Raw genomic sequence first — 17,075 nt, 5'->3', positions numbered from 1 at the left:
CATGACCTGAGCTGAAGTCGGACACTCAACCAACTGAGCCACCCAGGCGCCCCTTCTTAATTTATTTTTGAGAGCAAGAGAGACAGAGCGTGAGCAGGGAAGGGGCAGAGAGAGAGAGGGAGACACAGAATCCAGACCAGGCTCCAGGCTCTGAACTGTCAGCACAGAGCCTGACGTGGGGCTTGAACCCACGAGCCGTGAGATCATGACCTGAGCAGAAGTCAGAGGCTTAACTGACTGAGCCACCCAGACGCCCCTATTAGTTTGGCCTTTTAAAACTTAGATTCATGTCACTGGGTGTTTTAACACTGATACTATAAGTCTCTCTATAGTGAGTGTATACAATCTTAGAGGATTATAATGTGCAATATGATGGTTTCTGTGTCACACTAAGTATGTCTCATTAACAAATACTTAAAATGAAGCTGGCTTTTGTACAAGAGCCAGACCTACCTTCTCTATGTGACATGAGAATGTATGGAAACCTGAGGAAGCAGGCAATCACTGGCAGAACCTCCAAAAGATCTGTCTCATAAAGTTTCCTTTGGGACAGTGTCTGCCCTTCAAAATCCCGCATAACACCCCCAAGTGTTTGTTCCCTAGTTCTAGTTCTGTTCCCACCAGCAAATCCAGAATTTGCCATTACAGGTGAACCCTTGGCCGTCTCTATTGCGGGCGGTCTGAGGGCTCTTCCGTACCTTTTCCTACAGGTCAGGAAAAGTCGGGCTATCTGAGCTATCTGCGTACACGGGGCAGGCAGTCCCCAGCCCACACAGTGGGAGGAGGAGAGCAAAACCTCAGTGCCGGCCTCTCGGCTTTTGTGGGTTTCAGCCAGAACCCAGGTGTTATTTTAGTACAACTTCAGTGTTTAATTTGAGGATGTGTGTGGATCAGGAGGGACCAAAACATTATTTTTTTTTTTCCCTTGGCCAAATGATTAAATTTGAAGTTCTAAAAAATGCATGGCTTTGTCCAAAGCCGTGGCCAATTGGGAAGTAAGAAATGTCCTGAAAATCCCTCCCATGCCAGAGACCTTTCTTCCTTAACCACTGCCCACCACACAGACCCGTTTGCTGTGGGCATCGCCTGGGCAGTTTGTGGTTTACTAACCGAGCAGGGGCCCCGTGCCCCGAGGCTCTCCTTCCTGTCTCGGAAGGGGACGCAGCACCTTGGCTGGTGGGACACTCTATAGGGTTGTCTAATTTCTTACAGCCTTGAAAGCACACCCTAAGCAGCAGCCGCTGAGCCATGGCTGAAGGGGAAATCACAACCTTCACGGCCCTGACGGAGAAGTTCAATCTGCCTCCAGGGAATTACAAGAAACCCAAACTCCTCTACTGTAGCAACGGGGGCCACTTCCTGAGGATCCTTCCAGATGGCACAGTGGATGGGACGAGGGACAGGAGCGACCAGCACAGTAAGCACCCATTTCTCTTATAGCCCCAGACCTTCCTGGTGTCTTTCTTAGTCAAGGACGCGAGAAGGGAGGATATCTGGGTACGGGTACCCTTTTCTCCAAGATTCTGTTCAGGCAGGGTGACATAAATGTGCACAGGGCCTAGGTGTGGAAAATAAGGAGCTGTGAGAGCTACAGCCTACCTAAAGGGGTCCTATTTCAAGACCGTAAAAGGATGGCCTGTTGACCTCATACAACTGCTTTGAGATCAGATGTGGCTGCCAGTGTTCGGCTCTTCGGGGTTTCTGTAATTTAGTGAAGAAAGGCCTGGCCCCCAAGGCCGGTTAGGACCCTGCCTGCTCTACGACAGGAAGGGCCACCTGGGGCAGGGGCAGTCAACCCCACACACAGACGCGGGCTCAGTTTCATGGGAACGGACTCTCCAGGTTATGTTTCCACTGAGCTTGATTTGTGAGATCCTAGTTCATAATCACAGTCTTACACATCATAAATTATGCAGCTTTCGCTCTGCAGATCATGCAGATGTGGTTGTGGTAACCGGGAGAGGTAAAGTCATTCTCCAGACCTTAGAGAAACTGGAGAGCGGGAACAGCTAAAGCCAAATGCTGAGCATCTCTTCTGGGCTTTCCTGCCAGCTTAGCTCTCGGATGGTGCTGATAAATGGAGGTATGACTTTAGAGAAATGAGTCTTCCTGACTATCTAAGGATAAAAATCTTTCCCTTCTGCTTTAGTACTTCTTGCGGTGAGTGGTGTGCATGTTTGATATTAGGTGCCTGCGTCCTGCTGTGATGTTAGCAGGGATTCCCTGAGCATCCCTGAAGCATTAGCTGTTGGAGAGACGCCAAAAGCCAGACCTAGTTCCTGCGTAGAGGGTCAGCGATCTAACGGGTAAAACACACTGTGAATCAAGGGAAGAAAGGCGTAGAGGAAACCAGGAGGTGCATAATCACAGCCCAGGTAGAAAGTAAGGTTCTGCAGAACTAGCTTTAAAACAGAATGCAAAATACTGGCTTTGATGTGATGGTTTATGTACCAGAGAGTCTTCATGATTCATGTAATATGTGCCAAAGGCTGCAGGCCGTAAGCACAGATGACCACCTCAGTGGTGCTCATGCTACTCTCAGATGCAAAGGTCATGGGGTTGGAAGCCAGCACTTATGGACCAGAAGGCATTGTCTCTTCCTTCCCAACCACCAGGCAGACCCTTGAGATAAAGAGTAAGGAAACTGATGTTGAGGCCTGCACCCGCAGGATTAGATTTTTGAGGGGTTTTGTTTTGGTGGTTTGTCGTCAAATAGGCCTAGCGAATGCCTTATATTTGATGAAAACGAGGCACCAGAGTGAGTCAAAAAAGACTACTTAGTATGTCAAACGTATGTATAAGTAACATTTACTGCAAACAAATGGACTTAGACTGTAGTCCACTGTGTGAGGCAAGCTATAGAATTCACGTGATCTGCCCCACACAGCACAGGGAAAGAAGCTTTAATTCCTCTGGGTTTTTTTTTTTTTTTAAGTTTATTTATTTATTTTGAGAGAGAGGGAGAGAAAGCACGCTCAAGTTGGGGAGGGGCAGAGAGAGAGAACCCCAAGCAGGCTCTGCACCGTCTGCGTGGAGCCCAACGTGGGGCTCGAACCCACGCACCGTGAGATCATGACCTGAGCAGAAATCAAGAGTCGGACACTTAACCTACTGAGCCATCCAGGCACCTCATAATTCCTCTGGGGTTTTAAATGTTTCTGATAAATCTTACCCGTTTTCTGAACCAATGGGGATGCTCTCTGGTGCTCAGAATCCCAAGGGAAAGACAACCATGATGATGTATTCCTCAGGGTTAGGCTGGCTTTTCTGGGAAATCTTGAAATCTGAGAAAACAAGATGCAACAATTAGGACTTATTCCAAGTACTGGAATTTTAGTACAAATGGCATGCGACTTCACTGTTGTCATCCATCATTAGCATTATGGATTGCATTCTGGGCATGTAACATGGGGACAACTTCTGAATGTGCTCTGAGTTCAGCCGCCTGACCTACGATGTCAGGAACCCTTGGAATGTAGCACAAGAAAATGGGAGGCATGTGTGAGGAGGGCGACTTCCAGGCAATGCTGGGTCGACTCTTTGCCAAGTGAACTTGGGCTAGTTACGTAAGCTTTCTGGCCTCCCTTTTCTCACTTGTAAAATAAGAATAATATTACTTGCCTCCCAGGTTCCTTGGGAGGATAAAATGAGATAATCTCAGGAAAGTGGCTGGTACAGCGCGTGGCTCAGGGTAACAGCTCAGCACACGGCGGTCACTATTGCTGCTGTTGTCATCACCGTCATTGGGACTTCCAGATACTCAACCCACAGCATGTGGAAATACAGTATAACATTTGAGGACCTTCCTTTCATCACTTCTATAACATTGTCTCCCAGGAAGGTCAATGGTCTAGATTCCGGTTTTGATTCAAGGTCTCTCTGGCAAAATGCAGAGTTGTGTTGGCCTATTTATTTACTCTAGAACTAAGAACAAGGACTAAGGAGGACAGAAATCAGAGTACGTGGGGTGAGTAAGCAGAAATCCATCCCTGTACCTGTCAATGCCTGGAGAATGGGATAATCCACATAACTCTCTGAAGAGACTTAGGGGGGCCTAGATTTAGAGTCAGAAAGCGTGGATTCATATTCCCACGCTGTCAGGAGCAGTACTAAACAATGACCATTCTCTGCAGTTTGCATAAAATGCTCTGCAAAATAAATGTCAAGTCCCTCAACCCAAGGACCCTTCCAACCATCCTCTCCTGTCTAGAAATTTAGATGTCTCCAGGGTTCCCAACTGTGTAATCTTGGGGAAAATATTGAGACTCAGCTTCCTCACCCATGGAATGGGAATAAAATCACTTGTGTGCCTGACAAGGCTGAAAAGTCCTTCAGGCAAGAGGACTCCCTGGTGTGGATATACCCACTGGGTGTGGTTCTGTCGCCCTCTACTGCCCAGTGGCGGTACTGACACAGTCCATCTTCATGCCAAGGGTTGTTCTGAATCAATTTGATCAATCTGGACAGGCAGGGTTGGACAGAGTGGGATGACCCTGGCTAAATAATTAGCAAAGATACTCCCTCCCATTAGTTTGAACATGACTAGACACTGTGGTCACAGGTATAGAGCTATACTCTAAGACTTCCATTGGAAAGAATATTTCTAAAAGCCAATCAAATATTGAAACAAATCTACATAAATCATACAAAATAGAACCATATGCCTTCCAGCTGTACAAGGTAAAAAATAGCCCTTTTCATAGCTTCTCTTTGTCCCCATTCAGCGGATATGCCCTGGGAAAAATTGGGATATTTTCAAAACTTATCTTCTTCCTACCTCCAGGAGAGTAAATTTCCAAGTACCTGACACAAACCCTTTCTTGGAGTGGCATAAACCTACAAAGGATGCTTGTGCACAGGCCAGTGTAATGTAGCTCTGAGTAAACTATCCCCACTGGTGGGAATCTCTGGCCCATAGAGAAGATGCTTTTGGTTTATCCCATTACAACTCCTCAAATCATGGTCGTAGGCAATCATCACTATAGGCTGTGAACATCTGTTACACTGCCATTCTAGGAAAGCCAGGCACAGAATAAAAGCTGCAGACCATGAGACAAGGGAAGGGACATTAAATTGTAGGAAGATCCATGGGGACTCCCTGCGATTTTCTTTGGAAGATGAGCAGAGTGGTGTCACCAGGAGAGGGAGGATCCTGGAGGGAACAGGCACAGAGAAGGATGACCGGTTCCATTTCAGACACAGGACATTTGAGGAGTGCCTTGTACCATGCGTATCTCCTTGTATTTGTGTGATTAGTGAATGGTTTTCTCCCCAACTGAGCTCCCTGAAGATGGGACTTTGTCTCCTACAGCTCAACACTGCAATTTTGCATTCAGTATGTTGAATGGCATTTGGTATAGTGCCCAATAAATATTAATTTGAGGAGTGAATGCATTGTATTGGTGGCAGATAAATTCAAATTCGACAATATATTCAGTAAATACCTATTGAGCTCGTGATATATGCCAGGCATTGTGTTAGATTCTTTTTTTTAATTTTTTTTTTTTACATTTATTTATTTTTGACAGACAGAGAGAGACAGAGCACAAATGGGGGAGGAGCAGAGAGGGAGACACAGAATCCCAAGCAGGCCTCAGGCTCTGAGCTGTCAGCACAGAACCCGATACGGGGCTCAGACTCACAGACCGTGAGATCATGACCTGAGCCAAATTGGACCCTTAACCAACTGAGCCACCCAGGGGCCCCGCATTATGTTAGATTCGTTCATTTCCACTTAACCCACAGGTTATGAATTGTCATCACTCTGCAAACACTGAGTTAACAGGACCTGTGACCAGCTAGTAACTGGGAAGTGTTGTCACAGATCCATAGCTTCTTCTTCCAAGACTAAGTCTCTTTCCACATACCACTACCACCATTGACATCAATACCGTGATGGTGGTTTTGCCCCACAAACTGATCAAATAAACATACTGGATTCGCAAAGCCTGTCGTGTGGGTCAGATAGGTGTAGATGTAGGTCCCTGTCTACTAGTTCCTTGTCACCGTGGGGAAGTTACTTCCCCACATGCCTCAGTTTCTTCATTTTTTTTTTAATTTTTTTTTTAATGTTTATTTATTTTTGAGACAGAGCATGAACAGGGGAGGGGCAGAGAGAGAGGGAGACACAGAATCGGAAGCAGGCTCCAGGCTCTGAGCCATCAGCCCAGAGCCCAACGCGGGGCTCGAACTCACGGACCGCGAGATCGTGACCTGAGCTCAAGTCGGACGCTTAACTGACTGAGCCACCCAGGCGCCCCAATTTCTTCATTTTAAAAACAAGGATGACAAAAGTTCCCATGTCACAGGAAAGTAGGAAGCTCAAAAATGTTATACACACTGCCAGGCACACAGTAGGTGCTCAAAAAATGTTATTTATCACCCTCATCATCCCTAGGCTTATTTGACCCTCCTCCTGGCTTACTTGACCCCTAGGCTTACTTGACCTTCCTCCTTACTTGACCTTACCTTTCTTCATCTCTGTGTCACTGGGACTATCTAGGTTTGGAACTCTCAAGGGCTGGCATGTAGGAAAAATGTGCCCAGCGCCTGGCCCAGCAAGGCCTGCCCTGTCTAACTTCTCTGGCAGAGTGTGCTGTCTTGGGCAAAGCAAGGAGGGGCTCCATGTTTGATTCTGCTCTTTCTGCTGGAGTCTCCTCTCAGGCGAAGGGGGACATGACTTGTTCCCCGATGGGATGAATATCTACACCAGTAACTGGAGAAGAACAATAAGCTCACGAGCATCCCCAATCTGCTGCCTTCTGTGGCCAACGCCCCCTGGCCTCCCCAAGCACACAGGAGGGCTGTGTGAGGAGCAAGATTACTGGCAGTGCTCACCACACAAATGGAAATGTTCCTGAGCAAAGTGTGTGCCAATCAAATATTTATAAATCAAACCACATCCTAAAGGCACTAAGGGAGTTCACCGGTCAAAGGAATCCTACTTTGCAGCCCTTTAGAAAGGGCAGACTCCTCTAGGGTGCAATCCCTCCTGCCTCCTTGTACTGGGGCAGTACAGACTTCCGGTTTCTAGTTTACTATGACTCGGCACCTGATGGTAAAGGCACTTTGTTCCCCACCAGCTGGGGCTGAAAGTCAAGACGGCTTTCAAATCACCAAGGTGGGCAGAGCTGGGCCCTGGTGCCAAAGCCAGAGAGCAGGGCAGGTCTTCGGGCAGAAAAACTCCCCTCTGTGGGGTATTCCCATCTTGGTGGGATGTGATGCCAGAGGGATCCCTGCCCCTCTCCTCCCACTCACTCCTTATCTGGTTATACAGAAGAGATTTTTCTAGATAACCTTTTTTTTTTTTTTAAATATCACACAGTCCATGACTAGATCAAAATTTTCCAGGCACCTTTTTTTCAGTCCCAAAGCAGAAGCAGACACCTTTACACATTCTAAGAAAAGTCTTTTTCATATATATATATATATATATATATATATATATATTCCAGACCACTGGAATTTTTTTTTCCACAAGCTCAATTTCTTTTTCTTCTCCATCTCTCTCTAATGCTTTAGGGGGCCCAGCTTGTGGCTACATTTTAATTATAAATGCCATTGACATAAAACAACCTCACCGAGTTCTGAATGAGGCTGACCTCACTTTGGGTAAACACAGCAGAGGACGGGAAGTCTCCAACCCAGAATAAACCAGGCACGTAATCTCTTTTGGACTCTCTTTGGAGAGCAGAGGTGGAAAGCAGGCTTAAAGGCCACAGACATGCTACCAAAGCAGAAAGGACCTCCCTCTGCACTCATTTGTCTCCCATACACACCAGCTGTAATCTTATCTTGAAAAATTCCTAGGAAGACATTTGCTGGGATTAGCACTGGGTGTTATACGGAGGGGATAAATCACTGGATTCTACTCCTAAAATCATTATTGCACCATACGCTAACTTGGATGTCATTTTAAAATTAATTAATTGAAAACTAAAATAAAAATAAAACTTCCTAGGGCAGGACAGGAAGATGCCAGGACGGCTGGGGGCTTGGAACCATGGTGCAGTGCCCCAAAGCTCCCTGATCTTGGCAGTGGCAGGCTCCTAATACCTCTTCCGTCTTTCTCTTCTTGGAAAGTAAGAATCATGTGGATCTAACGTAAATAAACTACTGCTAAGAGCTAATGGAAGGCACTGGGGAGAAGAGAAAACCAGAGATATAGCTCTGCAGAAAAAAAGGCAGACTGCCTAGTTGGGGGCTAGCATATCCACCCAAAAGCTCTGGGTTCATCTTTACACAGGCTCCCAGTAAAGATCCGTGAAGGGGTCCAAACTATAAACACAGGGCAGGGAGGAGCATGATCCATGAAGATGGAAATGACATTTAAGTATTAAAAAACATTTTTTTTTCTGTTTATTCATTACCTGAGAGAGAGAGAGAGGGAGAGAGCATGAGTGGGGGAGGAGCAGAGAGAGAGGGAGACACAGAATCTGAAGCAGGCTCCAGGCTCTGAGCTGTCAGCACAGATTCGGACACGGGGCTCGAATTCATGAACCACGAGCTCATGACCAGAGCCAAAGTCAGATGCCTAACCAACTGAGCCACCCAGGCTCCCCTGACATCTATTTTTGATAAACAGGCCATTCCCAAACCAGCACTCCCTAATGGATTCCTAGTAAAGAAGACATGATGGTCACAAATACACCAAGCTAACATTTACGACCTTCTTTTAGGACATTTTTTACAATGCTTTATAAATGTGAATTTCTCTAAGAAACGTATTTCTAGAGATGTTTCAAAAAATTGCTGGCGAGCGGGGGCAGAGAAGAGGCTGGCTGGGGATAGAGAAGGCAAGAGCCGCAGGCAGGGGTAGGGCCTCTGTGCTTGTGCGGGCCCTGGGGGCTCTGTGAACTGGTGGCCGTAACAAAGAAATTTAAAAATAAATAAATAAAATAAAATAACAAATTAAAAAAATATTTTTTAAATGTTTATTTATTTTTGAGAGACAGAGCATGAGTGGGGGAGTGGCAGAGAGAGAGAGAAAGACACAGAATCTTAAGAGGCTTCAGGCTCTGAGCTGTCAGCACAGAGCCGACGCGGGGCTCAAACTCACGAACCGCGAGATCACGACCCGAGCCGAAGTCGGACGCTCAACGGACTGAGCCACCCAGGCGCCCCCCAAAATTTTTTTAATTAAGAACTGCTTCCATTTCTTCTGCTAGTGCAGAAGTTCCTATTCCCATTTTGGAAGTATGGAATAATACATACTCTATGGATGAAATGACTTGTCCCATTTTTTGAAAAGTCCTTGCCCCTTCATCCTTGGGATGTGTGAGAGCCAAGGACCTTCCTGTTACAGACTACAAGTCCTAAATTCCCCGCATGGGATAAAGAAAAGTGTTCCTTCCCTTTTGCTCAGGTGTTAGTTAACCTGGTGCAATGTGGCAGAAAAGGAAACTGAGCAGAGAATGTGTGGCCCTAGAGGCCCCTCAGCCCTGTCCTGCCTTATCAGCTTTTCTGGCTCCCTGTCAACCGTCAAGGGAGTCACCTTCATGGATACCTACGTTCAGGTCTACATGGTGCTTGGCTCAAGCCTGAGCTGGGTCGTAAGGCACAGCAGGGCTCATCAGGGGCATGGAATCTTGGCCAGCTCTGAGTATTTGCCCATTGTGCTGAGCCTCATCCATCAACTACTGCTCCAGAAAGGAGTGAGCCACGATCAGCAGCAGCCCCATCAACCAAACTGAGCCAGGGTCACCCACTGGCTGTTCTTGCCTCAGAATTAGGTTTGTTGGGGCACCTGGGTGACTCAGTTGGTTAAACATCCAACATGGGCTCAGGTCATGATCTCCCAGTTCATGAGTTTGAGCCCCACATCAGGCTCTGGGCTGACAGCTCAGAGCCTGGAACCTGCTTCGGATTCTGTGTCTCCCTTTCTCTCTGTGCCTCTCCCCTGCTCATGCTCTGTCTCTCAAAAATGAATAAACATTAAACAATTTTTTTCAAATTAAAAAAAAAAAAAAAGAATTGTGTTTGTAAAGAAATGAAGAGCTAGGACAAAGGAGAAGTTCCTCCCACCAGCAGTCCCCAGACTTGGCCCTTCTTCTCATCCTCCTCATGGCAGCAACTGGTATGAATTTGGTCTGAATCTAATGCACACTTTCCTATCTTACTCCCTATATATTCATGAGCTATCCACATTGTTTTGTGTTTTTTACAGAATTTCTTCAAGGATTTACTAGAAATATGCTTTTGCAATGTGCTGTTTTCAGCACATATTACTTTCAGCTTTTTGCATCTACCCCATCCATAGGCATATCTGCTCTATCTGATAATACCTAATACCCATGCATGAGACAGAGTCTCTGTTGTAGTTGTGTAGTTGCACTCTGTGTAGTTGCACTTGTGTTCGTTTTGAGCTCAAAAGCGAGTGGGGGGAGGGGTTCTGTGGTGTGGCTTTATCATTTCAGGGTCTGAGGCTCCTGCAGTAGGGTCGGTGTGTGGCACGGGGCACGGTCCCCAGCACGCAACGGACAGGCGGTGCGCGCGTGTTGACTGAGAGCCTTTCCAGGCCCCTGGCCCTGCTCCGAGGGGGAGGAGCCTCCGGTTCAGCCGGGCTGTGGGGCTGGCCCCTCCCTCCTTGAGAGTCCCTCTCTCTCATACGCCCCCTTCCCGCTCCCCTCCTCAGCAGCAGCTGCGGGAGACTGTAAGTTTAGAAAACTGGAATGAAGTCACCCTGGGGAGCTGGACGCCTCGTCGGTTACACGAGCGGCCCCGGCTGGGTGTTACTCCTTCCTGCCAGGCCTGCTCGCAGAGGATATATGTTTAGGAAACTTCGCCAGAAAGAAATCCAGTGAAAATGAGCTATGAAACTTGGACATCCTGGAGAAATAATATTTACAGAGGAAACTCTTGAGACGAACTCTCACCAGTGCAGCAACCCTGGTGTGGGGGCTCACGGCCGAGGACTGCGTCCCCGTGCCAAGCAGCCCTGGCTCGTGTTTACCTCCGTGAGGCCCTCACGCGGCCAAGATGGGAGTCCAAAGTCGACTCTACCTACCCCCACAGAAAGACAAATGCAGGCTATGTAAGCCGCAGAACACAAATGAACTAGGAAGTGAAAAGCTTTTTGAAAATCCTCCTTGATGATACTGATGTGTCAGTGTTTAGGTCCATCATGTGTAACCCATGTACCACTGTGAGGGGTAGTTGATAACCGGCGCTACACGTGTGTGAGGGCAGGGGGTACATGGGAAATCACTGTACCTTCTCTTCATTTTTGCTGTGAACCGAAAACTGCTTTAAAATATAAAGTCTATCTTAAAAAAAAAAAAAAATCTTCCTTGATTACCCAAAAGGACCTGCCCTATGGGATTCCTGTAGCATCTAGAATGTGTTTGACTCAATACCTACACATATGGGTGGTAGGTGGAAAACAGCCCCAGGCAACTAACATCATTCCCTTCGTAGCTACAAATGGGATCCTGGATGACCATCTGCCATCTTGTACGTCTTGTTTGAACATAAGTGGGTGCAAGAAAGGGAATTTGGCTGGATTTGGACCCATCTTCCCCATCACTGGGTCCCAAGGTGTTGTATGAAAGAGAAGAAAAAGCAGGATACTTGAAATACTCAAAGCTGGGCTCTGGTCACGATTTTTTTCCTGATTATAAGTATAATGTTGAGTAAAATATGCTTTCAGCAAGCTTCGGTCTCCTCACCTGTAGGACAGCTTTCACTGCCATCTTCCAACAGGGAATGCTGTAAGAAGCAATGAGGTCACCGTAGCTCGGTGGAAATGACAGTAATGGTCCTCGGCACTCTCCATACATTAGATCATTTAATCCTCAAAACAACTCCATGAAGCAGGTACTATCATTATGCATAAGGTAAGAGAGCTGAATAATTTGACCAATGATCACATATCGTAGCCAAGCCAGAATTGCAATTCATGTAGTTTGATTCTGGAACCCGCGCTGTAATTTTATACTATTTATACCAGGATAGGAACTACCACAATGCCTGGCACATTATAGGTGATCAATACACAGTTAGTTCCTTCCTTTTGTCTCTCTTAAACATACAGGATTATGCTGATAAATTGACAGAAAAATGTATGTACAACTTCTATGCAAGCCATCAAGTCCAATGAAAATACAGGGTACTAAAAAAAAACCAGTTTTATTGAAATATGAAACCCTATACCTCCCAACTGCCCCCTTTGCTCTCTCCACCTTCCTCCTCAGCTCCTGCCTATCACTAATCTATGTCCTGTCTCTCTGGGTCTGTCCATTCAGGAACTTTCATTTAAACAGAATCATAAAATAAGTGGTCCTTTGTGACCAGCTTCTCTCACTGAGCCTGTTGTCAAGGTTCATCCACATTGTAGCACGTATCAGTACTTGATTCCCTTTTACGGCCACACACTATTCTGTTGTGTGCATCATTGCTATTAAAGGCATTTACTTGCTTCATAGACTGTTAGAGCTGGGGAAAAACTTTAAAGACTGAATATAAACCCTACCCATGTTACTGATAAAGAGACTGTGGCCTTGAGATGAAGGAGCCTCGCCAAGGTCACCCAGCTGGCTGGTAGAAGAGCCTGTAAAGCTCTCCACTTGGTCCCTCTTACTTCACTCCACAAAGCATGACTGGAAACATAATTCAAAGTGCACGGCTTATTGATGATGAACCAGTAGGATCATCTCTGCAGATATTAGCCTAACATCATTCATTCGGCACACACATGTTGGCTGAACCGTTGTGCAGGGCACTGTGTGACACGCTGGAGACCTACGGGGAACAGGCCAGAGAAGATCCCTGCCCTTTTCACCAGGTATACACTCTCCTGGGGAGGCAGAAATAAACCAGTAAACTGTTGAATGGCAAAAATAACTGTACGCTGTATAAAGTGCCATGAAGGAAACAAACAAAGGACTAAGCCAGATGATCATGTGAAGATCATAAGGTGGCATTGGCAGGGGCAGTGGGTGGAGGGTCTCTGTACAGACAGTCCTAGGGGATTTGGGCGGAAAAGGCCTCTCCAAGTTGGGAGCATTTAGGCTGGGGCCTGGAGGAGGAGAAGGGCCAATTTCGTCAATATTGGGAGGAAGAAGGTGCCAGACAAAGGGTAGAATACACACAAGAATCCTGAGGCAGGAAACAGCTTGATGTGTTGGGAGAGCTAAGTGAGTGGGGCAAGGTGAGTGAGTGAGTGTGTGGTGTGGTATGAGGCTAGAGGGGAGGCCCCAGTCAGGATGGAGGCCTTTTGGCCCGTTCTATCATGACTACCCTCTCTGAGTAACCCATGTCAGAAGGACCCGTGGGAAAGGAGATCAGTAGCTTCCAGTTTCCTTCCAGTGGATTAGATAAACTCCACTGACCACAGGAAGCTACAGGAGACCGAGTCTCTGTAGCAAACACCTCCAAAGACAAGAGAACTGCATCTTGGGTAAGGGTGATGGAACTATGTATCACTCTTGGGATGAATCATAAGATAGAGAAAACAGAGGGAAATGAGAAAATACAGACATATTAATAAGGAAGTGGTTAAATGGTTATGGTATAGCCACATGGTAGAACACAATTCAAGTGGCAAAAAGAACATGGTTAACTCTTTCAGTACTGAACTGGAAAGCTCTCCAGTTAATTTCTAAGCAAACAGACAAGCAAAACAAAACAAGGTATATAGTTGTATGTATATCATACCATTTATGTAAAAAAAAAAAAAAAAAAAAAAAGAAAGGCAGGAAAGATAACACGGAGTTGCTCATATATACCTAAGATCTCTCTAGAAGGATACACATAAAATATATCTAGGAAGGTTTACTTGTTTGTCTCTGTCTTCCCCCAACCCCTGAGAATGAACGTATCCTTGGAGGAAGGAGAAGGGTCTCATCCATCCTGTTTACCACTGTATCCCCGTCAGTTGCAAGTGAAGGCTGGGGGGTAGAGGCAACGGAAGGGAGAGTCCTCAGAGTCTCCTCTTACACGGTTTCCAGGTTTGACGCATGGGAATGTATTTCTTATTCAAAGAAATTAAATACAACATGAAAACAAAGAAAAGGCAATGAGGAGTCCCCATCTGCCGACCAAACCCCAATGTTCCTTCCAGCCCACCCTGCCCCTCAGCCCCTGAGTAAGCTGACCTTTAGGGAGGTCAGTCCTCCTGGAGAACTGGGTGCTCACTGGTCCTTAGGCAGGTTTCACTCCTAACGATGGTTGTTGACAGTCTAGTGGCCAAAGAAATTGTCCAGGGAGTTCAGAATTAATTCTGATTCTCAAATGCTAGCCATCAAAGGATCTCTCCCTCCAGAACTACCATGGGATGAATGACCAAATGAATAATTATTGAATGGGTATCACACTCTAGTTAGTTGTCCAGCAGTGGGCAAATCTCCTCTGGGGTATCAATCGGTGTAAATGGGGAGACTAACTCAGAGGAACTCATGTCCTTGCCTTCAACCTCACAGTTTCTCAACCTCAGCACTACTGACCTTCTGAGATGAATAATTTCTTGTTGTGGGGGCTGCCCTGTGCATCACAAAATGTGTCATAACATCCTTGGCCTCTACAACCAGACGCCAGTACCATCACCCTCACTGCAGCCAGCACAACCAAAAATGTCTCTGGACATGGTCAACTGTCGCTTGACGAACGAAATCACCCCAGGGTGAGAACCACTGTTCCCATCCCTGCATTCCCAGGCAACTGCTTTGTCTTCCCAATGAGAAGCTGGCGTTCCCCTCTGCCTCTATCCCAGCTGGGCCGCCACAGAGGCTGGGAGTTGACTGAACTTCACTGTGGGAGAGTTCCCTGAGTTTCAGATGCACCAACCAATCCAACTTCCTGGGAAAACCCTCTGTATGGCAAGCTAGCGGGATCAGATTTTTTTCATAACAATCTGTCCATGAGAAGCTCCCATGCCTAACAGGCTGGGGCTATAAAAAGGCACCCCCAAAGCAGGCTGATAATTGAAGGAGTACATACTCAGGCTGGCCAACTGCCCACTCTACAGCACCTAGGAAAGCGAATGTCGTTCCTCCTATGGTTATTTCCTGCCAGGGGACAGAGACAGAGGAAGTGCATGAGGGGTCATTGTGTAACAAACAGGGGGATGGTGGGCACGCCTGCCGTCATCTCTCCTTCTCTCAAGAACATAATTCCCAAAGGACAGCTTTCTTTGGAGGGCAAAGAAAAAGGAACTGTATTTCAATGTTTTGATTAATTTGAGGCTCATCCTTGAGGGCACTGCAAAATGAATGAGCAGAATTTTCCATGGCTAACTGTCCTGGCCGCCAGGTCCTATCGCCAAAGCTTTAGTGTTTATTTACTTTTGCTCGTGTTATTTTTATTTCAGTTCAGCTGCAGCTCAGTGCGGAAAGCGTGGGGGAGGTGTATATAAAGAGTACCGAGACTGGCCAGTACTTGGCCATGGACACCGACGGGCTTTTGTACGGCTCAGTAAGTATGAGGCTGACATGCTTCCAGACACGGCCAGGGTTGGAGGTTTCCAGAAATCTTGTTACGTTGAGTGATGCAAAGTGTAAAGCAGCAATTAGTCTCTGTTTGTTATTTTTTCCAGCAAGATTCCCACCCTCTACCCTGCTTTATTTTAGGCTCAGACATGAAAGAGCTTCTTGTGATATTCTCTCAAAATACTCGAATGAATTATCACGGAGACACAGAGGAGACATTGACTGAAATTTTAGTAACGCACCAGTCATTTCAGAATACCTATTCCCATTTCATTCATTCACTCCAAACATGTTTCTGGAGCACCACCACACTCTCTATGCTTTTCACAAAAATTATCAAGCCCGGACTCTAGCATGGGATACGTCATCCAACAAACACGTATTGAGTGCCTCCTGTGTCTAAGTATGAAGGGCTGTGAAGACAAATGAGCCACGTCCCTGTTCTTGAGAAGCACGGTCTGAGAGTTTATTCAGTAGCTAAAAATCCTCAACATCTTCTGCTCCCTCTCTCTCCTGGTTGATGTTTTATACAGGTTTGACTCAGTACATACTGATCTTTGTGAGAAAAGAATAGAAACAGACAATCTGATTTTGCCCCTCGTGGTGCCTTTGGTAAAAGATCTCAATGGAAAGAGAACTAAAGCCAAAGGACCCAAGTTTTGAAATTATTTCTCAATTTCAATGATCCTCTCTCTTTATCCTAACAACTGATCATTGAGACTTGGCCAGACTCCTTTTTTTCCCTTTTGTAGATGTCTACAAAAAGGCAGTAGTAGGAGGGGGTTGGTCTGAGGCTCCCTTTAACTTAAATCAAATTGCCAACTGGCAGCAGGCACAGAAAACTGTCTCCCAAAGCTGTAACTTCAGCCAGGGTTTGGGATGCAAATATAGTGTGGTATTTCACGCTGTCTGATACAAGTCAGGAGCAGTGGGCCACCTCCTGTAGCCTGTTTGCTGAAATCTGTATCAAATGGGACAACTTTAAAGAGTTTGGAGCTAGACTTTGACTGCTACATGGAAGCACATTTTTCTTTTTATTCATTCATTCATTTGAGAAAGAGAGAGAGCACAAGTGGGGGAGAGGGGCAGATGGGGGGAGGGGAGAAAGAGAGAGAGAGAGAGAGAGAGAGAGAGAGAGAGAGAGAGAATCTCTCAAGCAGGCTCCATACTCAGTGCAGAGCCCAATGTAGGACTCAATCCCAGGACTGTGGGATCATGACCCAAGCCAAAATCAAGAGTCAGATGCTCAACAGACTGAGCCACCCAGGTGGCCCTTGAAGTAGATTTTTCTTAAAGGTGGTTCTTCCAGTTGGTAATAAAATCAGTCAACCAACCAACCAATCACTGAATCTTGGACTCACAACTGAATCTCAATTCTCTGCAACTTCAGCAAGTTACTTACCCACTCTGAGACTTGTCTAAAATAAGGATAGTAATGGATGGTCACTACCACACACAGGGGTTAAGAGGGGTCAGAGAGACAATGCACAGAACCCACCCACCAATGTTGCTGGCAAATGGGGGAGGTGCTTCATCAGTGAGAGCTAGAAGACAAATAATAAGTTTATAAATCCCTTATCCTCATTATTTCCTAGGTTATATTTACAGTTTATGGCTTTTCCTCTTTTAAATACATTTTGATGCTTATTATAA

At 46.2% G+C, this 17,075-nt stretch overlaps 1 protein-coding gene across 5 annotated transcripts in view; it reads left to right on the top strand.

Annotated features, from left to right (window-relative positions):
• FGF1 (fibroblast growth factor 1) overlaps positions 1 to 17,075 on the top strand; it is a 103,251-nt gene that overhangs the window by 81,270 nt on the left and 4,906 nt on the right. For 4 of the 5 annotated variants that reach the window (XM_049648523.1, XM_049648520.1, XM_049648521.1 and 1 more), the window contains 2 exons: positions 1,213 to 1,417; positions 15,305 to 15,408. In XM_049648523.1, coding sequence (XP_049504480.1) covers positions 1,249 to 1,417; positions 15,305 to 15,408 — 273 coding nt within the window. In that variant the 5' untranslated portion in view covers positions 1,213 to 1,248. The remainder of the gene's footprint in view (positions 1 to 1,212; positions 1,418 to 15,304; positions 15,409 to 17,075) is intronic. The other variant, XM_049648524.1, reaches the window with a different exon arrangement.

This window comes from Panthera uncia (assembly GCF_023721935.1).
Source record: "Panthera uncia isolate 11264 chromosome A1 unlocalized genomic scaffold, Puncia_PCG_1.0 HiC_scaffold_17, whole genome shotgun sequence".
NCBI classification, from domain to species: Eukaryota; Metazoa; Chordata; class Mammalia; order Carnivora; family Felidae; genus Panthera; species Panthera uncia.
Note: the sequence above shows the minus strand (reverse complement) of the source record. Positions and strands in the feature narration are given on the sequence as shown.